Source organism: Scyliorhinus torazame, chromosome 12 (genome assembly GCF_047496885.1).
Source record: "Scyliorhinus torazame isolate Kashiwa2021f chromosome 12, sScyTor2.1, whole genome shotgun sequence".
Lineage (NCBI taxonomy): Eukaryota > Metazoa > Chordata > Chondrichthyes > Carcharhiniformes > Scyliorhinidae > Scyliorhinus > Scyliorhinus torazame.
The window spans coordinates 28,133,662-28,148,094 of record NC_092718.1 but is presented as its reverse complement, the minus strand read 5'-3'; the positions used below and the strand labels follow the sequence as shown (position 1 = coordinate 28,148,094).

The following is a 14,433-nucleotide window of genomic DNA, read 5'->3' as shown; positions in this document are numbered from 1 at the left end:
GTTCCACCCAAAATACAACTGGAGGGGGTGTGAGCAGTGCTTATATAATAATAATGATAATCTTTATTAGTGTCACAAGTAGGCTTACATTAACACTGCAATGAAGTTACTGTGAAAATCCCCAGTCACCACCATCCGCCGCCTGTTCGGGTACACTGAGGGAGGATTCAGAATGTCCAATTCACCTAACAAGCACTTTTTCGGGACTTGTGGGAGGAAACCGGAGCACCCGGAGGAAACCTACGCAGACACGGGGAGGGTGTGCAGACTCCGCACAGTGACCCAAGCCGGAAATCGAACCCGGGTCCCTGGCACTGGGAATCAACAGTGCCAACCATTGTGCTACCGTGCAGAGGCCGAGGATGCATGGTGATGCAGTAGTTAGCCCTGCTGCTTCACAGCGCAGAGGATCCTGGTTCGATTCCGGCCCCCGGTCACTGTGTGAAGTTTGCACGTTCTCCCTGTGTCTGCGAGGGTCTCACCCCCACAACTCAAAGATGTGCAGGGGAGGTGGATTGGTCATATCTTTTTATTAAAACAGTAAAAAATATATACAAGGCCAAACGGTACAAACACTAATTTTGTGTTGGGGAAACAGGGTACCTTCCCCTCAGTACCAATGTACGGCGGGGGGGGGGGGGGGGGGGGGGGGGGGGTAGAATACTCTGATTATTAAAACAGTTCACAACACAGTTGTATAGAAAACAAACTGCACAAGCACGAAACTTGGTGGATTGGACACACTAAATTGCCCCTTAATTGGAAAAAAATAATTGGGTACTCTAAGCTTATAAAAAAAAATATAAGTCAGAGGGCCTTTGTTAAAGGTACATTGCAGAACCTTTAGCAATTAATTGTTTTGTTGGAGAAAGAAAGTTACCGAAATATTTCCGCCAGCCACTTTTCGTCGGTGACCATTTTTATGGCTGTTGTTTAAAGAGAGCCCAATACCAACCAGGTAAAGGAATTGTTTTATTGGCTTGATTTGAAGATGGAAAAAGATAATTTTTACCCTAGATTTGACAGGGCACCAGGAAGCGGCCTAGGAGGTCGGTGTAGTCAGATGGGAATGTAGGGATGCTGTGGCCATTTGCCTACCTGCTACCACTGATATTTTACCAGAGAAGAATGGGCACCTTTCCACGAAGCCCTCCTGATCAGGCACCATGTGGCTCATAGAGACTCCGCCCCATGAGAAAGTGCTGCCCCACTTGAAGATATTCCCTGCCCTGACAATTGAATCCTCCCACTCTGCCCCCACTATGCCAATCTCCCCTAGCCGGGGTCTGCCTGAAACACCCCGGTGAGCTGGACTCCATTCACCTTCACTTTGGGGTCTCCTCCCTGGTGCCTGGTGTGGTTGCCCGCTGCAGTCCCAGCAGTGGCCACCATTCCCAGTGATGCTGTTGCGACAGAAGAGCCTCCTGCCGACTGATTGACTGGGTTTTGTTGGGGGCTGGGGGGTGGGACATCCTCTTTTCTTGCTGGCCAAAGAAGCCATAACTACAGTCAATTAACCATCTGCTCAACATTGAAAATCTGGTAGGGGGGGCCATGACAGGCGAGGTGTGGTTGCCTCCCATTTTCAGACAGTGGACATGGCCACAACTGCCCTGTAAAATCCTGACCTTTTTTACACAACTGCTTGGCGTTTGAAACTACAGTCTCTTTTCTGGGCCTCACAGAGAAAGCTGCCAGCACTGACTGTACAGCCAGCCTTGTTTGGAGGGTCAGGAGGAGTCAGGGGTGGTATTTGGAGAGCCAAGGGTATGTACTGCAACCCTGGCCCCCAACACTAATGAGCCACTAACCGGAGAGGCACCCTCTTGCCTACGCATCCACCGCAGTTGCGGACAGTAAGGTTTCAGCATCCTTGGACCGTGATTCTGTTGTTTGGATTAGTTGCGTTTCAACAGAGTTCATCCAAGGCCCGCTGGTGCTCGTTGGCTGCTGTTTGCTGCACAGCTGGAGTGCGGCCTAATGATGAAGCAGCCAAGAGAAGCTAGCGAGTAGCTGGAGAAAATGAAGCCAATCAAAAGGCTGCCTTCTATCCAAGCTATCTTTGATTGCTGCAGTGATCAGACAGGATATAATTGCTCAGTCCTCTCACTGAAACCCTTTTGCTGGCAGAGAGTGACAGTCTCACCCAGGTGTGGTGAATCCGCATGCCAAATCATGTTTTCCCTACAATGGCCCAGCTGTTCATCTTCTTGCTCTCTTATGTCTACCAGGCAGTCCATTTCTCCTCCTGCTGTTGCATTCAGCAGACTGTGCTCCCAGCTTGTTAGCATAATAGAGAGCCCTTTAAAACAGAAAGGTTGTTAGTCTGTCTTGCGACTCCCTAGTGCAGTGATGGGCAACCTGGGCTAGTGAGTGGGTCGCATGAGAGGCCCTCCTTCATCTCAGTGGTTGCACGTTTGAAATCGGGCTTGTCCACTAACCGTGACCCTTGAATAAGATTAAATGGGCAGCACGGTAACACAGTGGGTAGCACTGTTGCTTCACAGCTCCAGGGTCCCAGGTTCGATTCCCAGCTTGGGTCGCTGTCTGTGTGGAGTCTGCACGTTCTTCCTGTGTCTGCGTGAGTTTCCTCCGGGCGCTCCGGTTTCCTCCCACAAGTCCTGAAAGATGGCTGTTAGGTGAATTGGACATTCTGAATTCTCCCTCTGTGTATCCGAACAGGCGCCGGTGTGTGGCGACGAGGGGCTTTTCACAGCAACTTCATTGCAGTGTTAATGTAAGCCTACTTGTGACAATAAAGATTATTATTATTATTATAAATACATTTAATACACGCTGAAATACACGCTGAATATTTCATAACGAGTTTTCGAAAATGCTTAATCATTCATATATTAATATAACTGTCATCAATCTCAAATGGTAAAAACAAAAGAAATATTTATACTTTGGACTCTCACCGTCAATGTTGTGAGCAATCAGCACGCTACTTCACTCGCCCTCGCTTTACGTGCAAATCACTTCAGTCATACCGGTAAGAAAAAACCACGCGGATGGAAATGAGGGGAACGTGACAACTCCGTGTGGGCAACGGTCAACAAAATGTCTTGTGGGCCGCACCTCAAACCAGATGGGTCGCATGTGGCCCCTGGGCCGCAGGTTGCCAACCACTGCCCTAGCAGGACTACCTCAGCCAGGTGCGTTGGAGATGCCACCCTGCTCTCCTCAGACACAGGTTTGACAACCCTGTATTCAGAGGCGAGAACTCTGATCTCCTGCTCACTGGGGTTGGCTGGGAGGGTCAAGAACCAGGGGACCCTGAGTCAGGTTACTTGGCAGGAAACAGTGGCAAAGTGAAATGGAAATGAGTACTTAGGATCAGGGTTGCACTTCTTTTGAGAGTGCTGTGGTTGCAAACACAAATGTGGCATTTGAAAGGGTTGGATGAGCACCTGAAGAGGAAAATAAAATGTTGCTGGGCTATAGTGGACAGGTGGGGGAGTGGAAATAGCAGGGCTGCTCTTGCAGAAGGCGAGCATGTACACAACAGATAGAATGGACTCCTTCTGTGTTGTAGCCATTCTATGAATCTATGGAGTGGGCTTGATCCCATGATCTTCCAGCTAGGTGGGAACTCTACACTGAGCAAAGGCTCAAAGCCAGGTGTATGTCAGAGCTCATAAAAAATCACTCTGAGATTCAAACCCCGAATATATCGACATTTGATTAAATTTAATAGGCCAGAATCTTACCTTTTATTTTTGGCATGCTTTTGACCAGGAAGAACATTAAATTGTGCATGATTTTGTCGGACGCATGACTTGCTGTCATCGCGCACTTGCAGATATTCTTGTCGGTTGGTCTGATTTATATTACAAGAACACTTGTAGCTAAAGCTATAAACGATTTATTAACAATAACTGTGGGTCAACTATATACAAAATAACAGATGAATAACAGTATGATCATGCACAAGCAACCTCTCTCTTCCAGCTCTCCAGTCAGTCTGAGGTCACCTGACTCTAACATTCACTTATATACTGATGAGACCCCTAGTGGTCAGTCGATGAATTACAACACAACCATGATTTGCCCAATAGAGTACCTTAAACTTATACTTACGAATGCTATGCCTTAGTGCCCCAGCTCGCTGGCAGCAGCATTGGAGGCAAATTGCTGACGTTGCTGTTGTGTCGGCTCTGATAACCTTGGTGGTCATCCTCTGGCCAGCAGGGCCTGAGAGAGCTCTGCCTGGAAATGTAAGACCAGAAACATGGTTTGGCAGTCCTCAGTCTTGGAGCCCTTAGAGGATGCCATGAGAGTAGCCCGTAAAGCCAACAGGCTTCTCGAGAGAGTATGAGGTATGTTTGGAACTGCTTGCTATTGATGATGGGCACTTAGCTGAGAGGTTAGGTGTCTAACCCATCCCTCGCAGTGGCGGTGATCTCCTGAGGTCACAGCCACTGTGTGGGCTAGCTGGTCTGAGTGAGACCACAGGAACCCCTGATTTTGCTCTTGAAACTGCCTCTCCATGAGAATCGGCACTCTCTCAATGGAAGAGGTTGTGTGTTCAGTGCTCAGCGTCAAAGCATTGCTCAAGCTCCGCATGGACGTCTCCATGACAGACTCCATGGCACGCAGGCCCTCGGGGATCTCCTCCAGTACTTCCCACACATCCCATTGAGTATCTAGTATCTGCCACCTAATTGACGACTCCAGAGGCTCACCATCCGCCTCGGACTCAGCATCGTCTGAGAACCATGGGTAGCGTGCCCATCAGCAGTGGCATCCCACCTGCTGCGCCCACCAGGTACTCAGCCCGTCACTTGTGTTACATTTTCCACTCTCTCATTGACAACTCCGTTGGACTCCTCCCGAACTCTTGGCTGGCCTTCAGGAACCTGCCTGGGCTCGTTCAAGGGCATTTAAGGATGGGCAACGCTGGCCATGCTGGTGATGTCCACATCCCATGAAAGAATAAATAATAAAATATCCTCATGACATTATTCAAAGCATCTGTGAGAGAAATTAAGCCGAGCCTTGTAATCTGGCAGGGAGCTTCAGTGTCCAGATTTCCCATAATGCACTGCACTGTGGCCACATTTTCATGCAGCCTTGAGTGGGCCCCAAACTACAGAGACTCAACTTCAGTTAACATTAATCCCCTGAAGAACCTTTATAAACAGACCTTGTGAGGAACTAAACCTTGTGGCGATCTCCAGCAAATTGTTCAGCCTATAAACTCCTGGAATTTCACTTCCACTAACTCCCTACCATTCTTGAAGGTTGCTCCTTCCAGTACCTCACTGTATGACGTGGGATCATATTCTGTTACGATAAAATGTTATAATGTGAGTCTTTGAGGTCATGAATGATTGAATGAATAAGGATGCAGACAGTGGGAAGGAGGGACCATAGCCATGAATTGGGGAAGAAGTCGGCAACTTCTTCATGTTGACGTTTTTCGCCAGACAAAGAAGGTTGGAATTCAACAAAGGGTCATCCAGACTCGAAACGTTAGCTCCCTTCTCTCTCCACAGATGCTGTCAGACTTGCCATGACTGTCCAGCATTTTCTGTTTTTGTTTGCAATTTTGATAACCCTCTCCACAGCCTCGGAGTGTTACCTCCGATTACGTGGAGCCTTCCCTTGAAAACAGATGTGAATGGGACATGTGTGAGAATGAAGATTGTGAGAGGCATTAAGCTCTACCAAAGCACCCAAGAGATCTGCCAACCAAATGGGTTTGTGAACACAGAGCTTTCAGGAACATTGTGCTGGCAAGGTTCTTGGTGATTGATGCTGCGCAATGAGGAGTATTGTGATGTGGTCAATGGCACACTGAAGTGGAGGAAGATGAACATTTCTGTGAAGTTCGAATTCTATGAGATATTTTCCTATATTAATGAAGCAAGGTGATTGAGCCTGTTACTGAATCAAGCTGGCGTGTTTGGGCAAGACAAGCCAGTAAGCCAGTCATAATAATAATAATAATCTTTATTATTGTCACAAGTAGGCTTATGTTAACACGGCAATGAAGTTACTGTGAAAATCCCCTAGTTGCCACACTCCGACGCCTGTTTGGGTACACTTGAGGGAGAATTCAGAATGCCCAATTCACCTAAAAAGCACGTCTTTCGGGACTTGTGGGAGGAAGCCGGAGCACCCGGAGGAAACCTGTGCAGACACGGGGAGAACGTGCAGACGCCGCACAGGCAATGACCCAAGCCGGGAATCGAACCCGGGACCCTGGCGCTGTGCAGTAACAGCGTTAACCACTGTGCTACCGTGCCGCACTAATCTTGCATTGGTTAAAGTAAATTGTGTCATCTACTTTGGGACAAATGATCTGGCATTGGTGAAGAATTATCCTCTGCTCCCAATAGAACGACAACCACGGAACCTGGTTTCTGAGACAGTTCTGTCCTGAAGCATTCATTCTGCAGTCTATTTGGTTCTCACCAGTTGTGCTTAATTGAGTACATACATAATGATATTAGTAAAAAGCTTGTTGAGCAGACAATCCCAGGCTCAAATTGATAGTCTGGGCAGCGAAGCTTTGTACCCTGTGGGGTTACAAAGTGTGGTTTTAGCTACATGTTATGTGCAGTTTCTATTCTGCATAGTCTTGCTGTTGCAGATGTGGTGTGTAGGGTGGCATTCTTTTGATTTGTGTACTTGCAAGTATTATACTTTCTTTGAACTTCCAGTTCAAATTGAGTTATGTTAATAAATATTTATACACTGTAACACTGAGACACTTGATATAACACATGCACTTACCCATAAATAAAACACGGCATTGATCTGTCTGCAGTGTGGTGCAGCTTAATATGGTTTTCGACACTTCATGTTCCCATGCTTCACACTGAGCCTGGTTTCACAGCAGTTTCATAATTCAGCAGCTTGAGGGGATTTTGTTGCTGAGGTGCATTTATGTTCACGCAGTTCAACTGTTGTGGACAAAACCTATTGTCTAAATGTTAAAACAGATTTAATACCAAATCTTTTGCGCTTAAATGGGTTTCACAGAAGGTGAAGTGGTTACATTAATGTTGCTGACAATTAGTGCAGCATCAGAAAAAGACTTGCGATTTCAAGGTTCTCCATAAAATTTAATGTTACAGCAATGATACAATTTCACAATAAGCAACAGTGTGATATTGGCAAAACCATTTACTCGCAGACGTGAAATAGGAACTCTTGATATTGGCTTTCATGAAGACATCTGTAGTACTTATGCCAGACAGTGGATTGAAGTGATAATACACGTTTCTGACATTACCATAGATCAAAAGTCTGGGACTCGTGTCCTTCATCTAATGGTAAATGAACATCGTTCTCTCTGCTTTAAAACGACTCAAGGGGGTTTAAAAAGAAATCTAGCGTGGCGAAATTTCACGAAAACTGGGATTCGCAAATTTGGAAACGTTCTAACATTAAAACTAAAAACAAAGGAAGCTGGAAGTTCATTCCCAACAAGGAGTGAAGAAAATCTTGCCTTGGCAATGTTCTAGAAAGAAGGAGGAACAGCATTTTAAAATTCTACAAAGGGAGCTGGATTAATAGAGGCTCAATGGAGTTAATTTATTGGCTGTGTCTGTCCTGATGTGCAGCCACACTGATAATGATATACAGACAAGCAGCTAATGGACACAGAGAACAGGACATGACCAATAAGCAGGCAGGACACTCGGTGGGATCTGACTAATAAAGACACGAGGCACTCACACTCCGCCTCTTTCCACTAATGAACATCTAGAGTCAGTTAAGGGTGTTGTTACAATCTCACACCTCCACCACGTGACTAAGAGCAAGTCTGGTTCAGTCAGACAGATTAACCACACTGAAATTAGCAGAGAGTCGAACTCACAGAGTGTCATAATCTCCACTCATGTATATAATGAGATGCAGACAGGCAGTGATTGACACACAGGATAACCAATGAACACACACGACACAGAACAACCAATCACATGACAGGACACCACCACTATAGAGCCCACAGGGCATTAAGACTCTCTCTCGCACAGGACACAGTTACTGAGATAGTAAGAGTGCACAAGCCAGTGGGCACCATCTCCATGTGGTAGAGAGCTAGTCTGGTCAAGCCAGTAGGAGGTTATCAGTTAGATTATTAGAGTGTCAACCCACAGCAAATTATGTACAGCAATCGGCAAGTTCAATAAAACAGTGTTGGACCATCTCCTGTGTCGGAAGCCTGTTTCTAGTTTCACTGCATCCAGTTGCAGTCAACGTTGAACCAACTCACTTAACACAGCACAGAGAACTGTGCTAACTGTGCTATTAGTTCAATAAACCTGATTGAACTAACTTCAAGGTCTGGAGTATCTTTCTGATCCAAGCTGCATCCAGTTGCAGCCAGTGTTAGACCAGTGTACCTAACACGACAGTGTCTATTGGAGAAATTCTGAAGAATATTTAATTCTCCTCTAATCGATGAGATGAAATATACTTCCTGCGACAACTTAAATAAATGTTTTTAATGTGCTATTTTTCAGGTATGCAGCCAGTGATGTATTCTGTCCACGAGGCATTGTGCGGAAGAGCACATTGGGTTCGTGTGGGCTCTGATATCTACTATTACAAGTACGCTTTCTTCTTCTGTTATCTGTTATAATGTTTGGGTTAGATGCCATGCAATAAGACTCAAGCACAATTAGTCACCTCTGCAGCCAAAGCAAAGTATGTTAATCTGGGATTGCGATCGGTATTAAAGGGCTGATTGTGACATTTAACCTGATATTAACTTTGACTCCCAATGGTATTTCGAGTGGGGAGCCAGGGAAGTAGCTTGGTCACCTGGTACGCCTGTTTCTGTCAGACACTACCCACTCTCCTCTGGTCAGTGTTGTCCACTCTCCTTATTGTTACTGAATGGACTCTGCCCTTATCTCTTGTGGCGCTTGTGTGGACACTACTCACTCCTCTTCTGACCGCTGCCTGCTCTTGTTGTGGCACCTACGTCACACGATGGACATTTAAGCATGGCCATTTCAGCTCATTATCCATGTGTCGCCATTGGGTGTGAACTGGACATGCCAGCTCTCATCCCATGGCTTGCCTTTTGTGTATGAATGTTACTGACTTCCCTCATGGCCTCTGTTAACATTTTGCGACCAATACGAGAGCATCATCGCCTTCTCCCACTCTGTAAGCATTCCTTTATCAGGGCTGCTTGGAGCAACTATAAGTAGCAATCACAGTGACAGCCCAGCAAAACAGAGGGAAGAGGCCAGAACTCCCAATGTGAAAGTCACAGCTTCAGCCCGTTTTAGTTATCTGTCGATTTGCCTGGGCCGCTCCATGGTGCTCTGCCAAGTGCCCCATGCAAGAGGAGAAATTGGCATTTTCCAGATTATTGGGTTAGTGCTAATGACAATTGAGGAAGACTTTGTGGTGCGGAGAGAAGTACTCTGATTTAAAGGGTGAGAGGAACATGGTGCAGGGAACAAGAAAAATATTTAACGGAAAATATTTAGCAGTTAAAATTAAAAGTTGCTAGGGTCAATGGAAGTGAATTAAATACACAATATTATTGAAGACTGGGGAAGTTTCCATAAAGCACCTCTATCTTTCCGTAGTGATGACCCATCAGTGTGTCAGGAGTATCATGGGTCATAGAGATCTACAGCACAGAAAAGGCTCTTCAGCCCACCATATCTGCGCCAGTCAAAAACAACCACCTAACTATTCTAATCCCATTTTCCAGCACTTGGCCCATAGCCTTGTATGCCTTGGCACCACGGGCGGGATTCTCCGACCCGGCTCGCCGGGGGCTGGCATGAATCCCGCCCCGGCCGGTTGCCGAATTCTCCGGCACCGGATATTCGGCGGGGGTGGGAATCCCGCCGCGCCGGTTGGCACCCCCCCCCCCCCGCCCCCCCCCCCCCCCCCCCGCCCCCCCCCCCCCCCCCCGATTCTCCGGCCCGCGATGGGCCGAAGTCCCGCTGCTGGAATGCCTGTCCCGCCGGCGAGAATCAAACCACCTCTCTTACCGGAGGGACAAGGCGGCGTGGGCGGGCTCCGGGCTCCTGGAGGGGGGGCGCGGGGCGATCAGGCCCCGGGGGGTGCCCCCACGGTGGCCTGGCCCGCGATCGGGGCCCACCGATCCGCGGGCGGGCCTGTGCCGTGGGGGCACTCTTTTCCTTCCGCCTTCGCTGTGGTCTCCAGTATGGCGGAGGCAGAAGAGACCCCCTCCACTGCGCATGCGCGGGGATGCCGTGAGCGGCCACTGACGCTCCCGCGCAGGCGCCGCCCGGAGATGTCATTTCCGCGCCAGCTGGCGGGGCACCAAAGGCCTTTCCCGCCAGCTGGCGGGGTGGAAATCAGTCCGGCGTGGGCCTAGCCCCTCAAGGTGAGGGCTCGGCCCCTCAAGATGTGGAGAATTCCGCACCTTTGGGGCGGCGCGATGCCGGACTGATTCGTGCCGTTTTTCGCGCCGGTCGGCGGACATCGCGCCGATTGCGGTGAATCCCGCCCTACGAGTGCACATCTAAATACTTCATAACTGTTATGAGGGTCTCTTCCTCCATCACCCTGGCAGACTGTGAATTCAAGACTCCCACCCCCCTCTGGGTGAAAAGGTTTGTTCTCATATCCCCTCTAAACCTCTTGCCGCTTATCTTAAAGTGATGTCCCCTGGTTATTAATCCCTCTATCAAGTGAAAAAGTTTCTTCCTGTCTACCCTTATCTATGCCCCTCATCATTTCATACATCTCAATCATGTGCCCCTTCATCTCCTCTGCTTCAATGAAAGCAACAGTTTATCTCATCTCTCTTCAGAACTAAAACTCTCCAGCCCAGGCAACATCCTGATAAATCTCTTCATCCTTTCAAGTGTTCTCACATCCTTTATATAATGTGAAAATGAAATGGAAATCGCTTATTGTCACAAGTAGGCTTCAAATGATGTTACTGTGAAAAGCCCCTAGTCGCCACATTCCGGCGCCTGTTCGGGGAGACTGGTACGGGAATTTTCAGAACTGCACACAATACTCTAGCTGTGGCTTAATCAACATTTTATACAGTTTCAGCATAACCTCCCTTCTTTTAAATTCTATGCCTTGGCTAATAAAGGCAAGTGTACCATATGCCTTCTTAATCATGTTATCCACATTCCCTGCTACCATATGGGACCTGTGTACATGCCTACCAAGGTCCCTCTGATCCTCGGTGCTTCCCAGGGTCCTGTTCTTCATTATGTATGCATTTGCGTTATTTGTCCTGCCAAAGTGCATCATCTCACACTTATCCGGAATGAATTCCATTTGCCACTGATCAGCCCATCTGACCAAACTGTCTATACCTTCCTGTAATCTACGGCTATCCTCCTCAATACTTACCCCCCTCCCTCCCACAATTTACATATCGTCCGCAAACTTACTGATCAACCCTGCCACATTCAAGTCTAAATCATTTATATAAACCACAAACAGCAAGGACCCCAACACTGATTCCTGCGGGACCCCACAGGACACAGGCTTCCAGTCAGAGAAATGTCCCTCGACCCTCACACTCTGCTTCTTGCCACTCAGCCAATACTGGACCCAATTTGGCAAATTTCCTTGGATCCCATGGACTCTTAGCTTCGCCATCAGTCTCCCATGTGGGAGCTTATCAAAAGCCTTGCTGAAGTCCAATGAAAATACGTCAAATGCATTGCCCTTATCCACACACCTGTTCTTTGAAACATTCAGTCAAGTATGCCAGACATGGGCCGGGATTCTCCCCTATCCGGCGGGACGGGGGGTCCCTGCGGGATAGAGTGGCGGGAATTCTCCGCACCTTTAGGGGCCAAGCCTTCACCTTGAGGGGCTAGGCCAGCGCCGGAGTGATTTCCGCCCCGCCGTCTGGCAGGAAAGGCCGTGGCGCCATGCCAGCCGGCGCTGAAAGGACTTCGCCGGGTGACGCATGCACGGAAGCGTCAGCGGACGCTCACGGCATCCCCACGCATATGCAGTGGAGGGGGTCTCTTCAGCCTCCGCCATAGTGGAGACCATGGCGAAGGCGGAAGAAAAAGAGTGCCCCCATGGTACAGGCTCGCCCGCTGATTGGTGGGTCCCGATCGCGAGCCAGGCCACCGTGGGGGCACCCCCCGGGGCCAGATCGCCCCACGCCCCCCCCCAGGACCCCGGAGCCCGCCCGCGCCGTCTTCCCCCGCCGGTAAGGTAGGTGGTTCAATCCACGCCGGCTGGTGAGGGTTGATAGTGGCGGGACTTCGGCCCATCGCAGGCCGGAGAATCGCCGGGGGGAGCCCGCTGACCGGCGCGGCGCGATTCCCGCCCCCGCCGCTTCTCTGGTGGTGGAGAATTCGGGACACGGCGGGGGGGGCGAGATTCACGCCAGCCCCTGGCGATTCTCTGACCCGGCGGGGGGTTAGATCATCGCGCCCCAGATCTCCCCTTAACAAAACCATGCTGACTGTTCTTGATTAATCCCTGCCTCCCCAAATGCAGCTTAATTCTGTCTCTTGGAATTGCTTCCAATAGTTTCCCCACCACTGAGGTTGGCCTGACTGACCTGTAGTTGTCTGGTTTATCCCTACCTCCCTTCTTGAATAATTGTATCACATTGGCTATCCTCCAGTCCTCTGACTCGTTTCCTGTGGTGATAGAGTAATTGAAAATTATTGCCAGCACACCTGTTATTTCCTCCCTTGCCTCACTCAACAGCCTGGGATACATTTCCTCCGGCCCTGGATGTTTATCTGCTTTTAAGCCTGCCAGAACACTCAGAAACTCCCGCTGTCTATGTTAATTTCTTTAACTGTATCACAGTCCTTCTCCCTGATCTCTATGCCCACACCGTCCGTCTCTGTCTCATGAATGAACACCGACACAAAGTATTCATTTAGAACCCTACCTATGTCCTCCGGCTCCACACACAAATTGCCACTGTGGTCCTTAATGGGCCCTACTCTTTCCCTAATTGCCCTTTCACCCTTCATGTAATTGCTTAACAACTGAAGATTTTCCTTTATTTTAACCTGTCGGTATTCTTTCATGTTCTCTTGTTCCTCTCCTAATTTCATTTTTAAGTTCGCTCTTGCACATTCTGTACGCCTCTGGGGCTCCTGCTGTTTTGAACCCTCGGTTAGCTGTCCACAAGCCTCGTTCGTTCTCTTTATCCAATGCTGTATCCATGGTCTGGCCATTCTGAAATGGTACATTAACAAAACCATCCATCAAGAAATCGCCACGCAATTTCAATTGGTTTGGAAAGAAGGTTCGAGATAAAATTATTGCCGCTAACAATTTTATATTGGAGTCTACTGTAGGTGTGGGAGAAAAAGAAAAACTGTAAATCTGAACTAAAGATAAAATCAGCAAGCTCCACACCCGCGTCTCAGAAGCGTGTGGAGATTGGCATGTGACTCAGAAGCTTAAAGCTCCCAATTCCGAGGGGGTCAGCTCATTAGGATTGTTAGTTCCCACAGACATGTTGTCAACAGTGGGGAAATGGAGAAAGAACCCGAAGGTCATCGAAGTGACAGAGCTTTGTGAATGTTTGTATCATTCCTCTCATTTCGATGATAGGAGTATCTCATGAATGGAACTGGAGGCGGCCTCATGCCAGCGCTGACCGCTGCAGGAATTCAGTGGGCGTGCCTGTCAATCTCGCGAACTACTTGGCCTGTGACCCTAAGTCTCCACGAATCATTTAATGGAGTCACTGCGGATCAGCCTGCACTCTGCCACCAAGCTGTAACACGGTGACTGAATATATGGATTACATGTCGCTTCTGTCCATAAATCACTGCATCCATTTTGATGCTGCTGATAAAAATAATTAGCAGCATTGTTTGCCATGTTCAACCTTCCCATTTGCTATGACTTGTTTTCAAGCAACTAATTACTCTTTGATGCAACTTAATGCTTTCCCCTCTATTGCAACGCTTCTGATCCTTGTGCAACTATCTTTATGTGGGACAAACATCCACATCAGTAACATTGTCGTCTTGTTCTTATCCATAAAGCAAATAAATGTGTAATGAGTTCATAGATCATAGAATTTACAGTGCAGAAGGAGGCCATTCGGCCCATCGAGTCTGCACCGGCTCTTGGAAAGAGCACCCTACCCAAGGTCAACACCTCCACCCTAACCCCACTAAGGGCAATTTTGGACACTAAGGGCAATTTATCATGGCCAATCCACCTAACCTGCACATCCTTGGACTGTGGGAGGAAACCGGAGCACCCGGAGGAAACCCACGCACACACGGGGAGGATGTGCAGACTCCGCACAGACAGTGACCCAAGCCGGGAATCAAACCTTGGACCCTGGAGGTGTGAAGCAATTGTGCTATCCACATGATCCTGCGCTTCAAAAGAAAAGCCTTTTGAAGCCATTTCAGATGTAATTGTTCTAGGAAGCCATGAACTCACTTCCTGGATACTTGGTGCTACGTGTGATTGAAGCAATCCCAGCGATGGGGTTGACTGACTTTG

At 48.4% G+C, this 14,433-nt stretch overlaps 1 protein-coding gene across 1 annotated transcript in view; it reads left to right on the top strand.

Annotated features, from left to right (window-relative positions):
* Nucleotides 1-14,433, top strand: part of agbl1 (AGBL carboxypeptidase 1) — a 338,874-nt gene that overhangs the window by 129,048 nt on the left and 195,393 nt on the right. Inside the window, exon 15 of the mRNA XM_072470580.1 lies at nucleotides 8,484-8,571. Coding sequence (XP_072326681.1) covers nucleotides 8,484-8,571 — 88 coding nt within the window. The remainder of the gene's footprint in view (nucleotides 1-8,483; nucleotides 8,572-14,433) is intronic.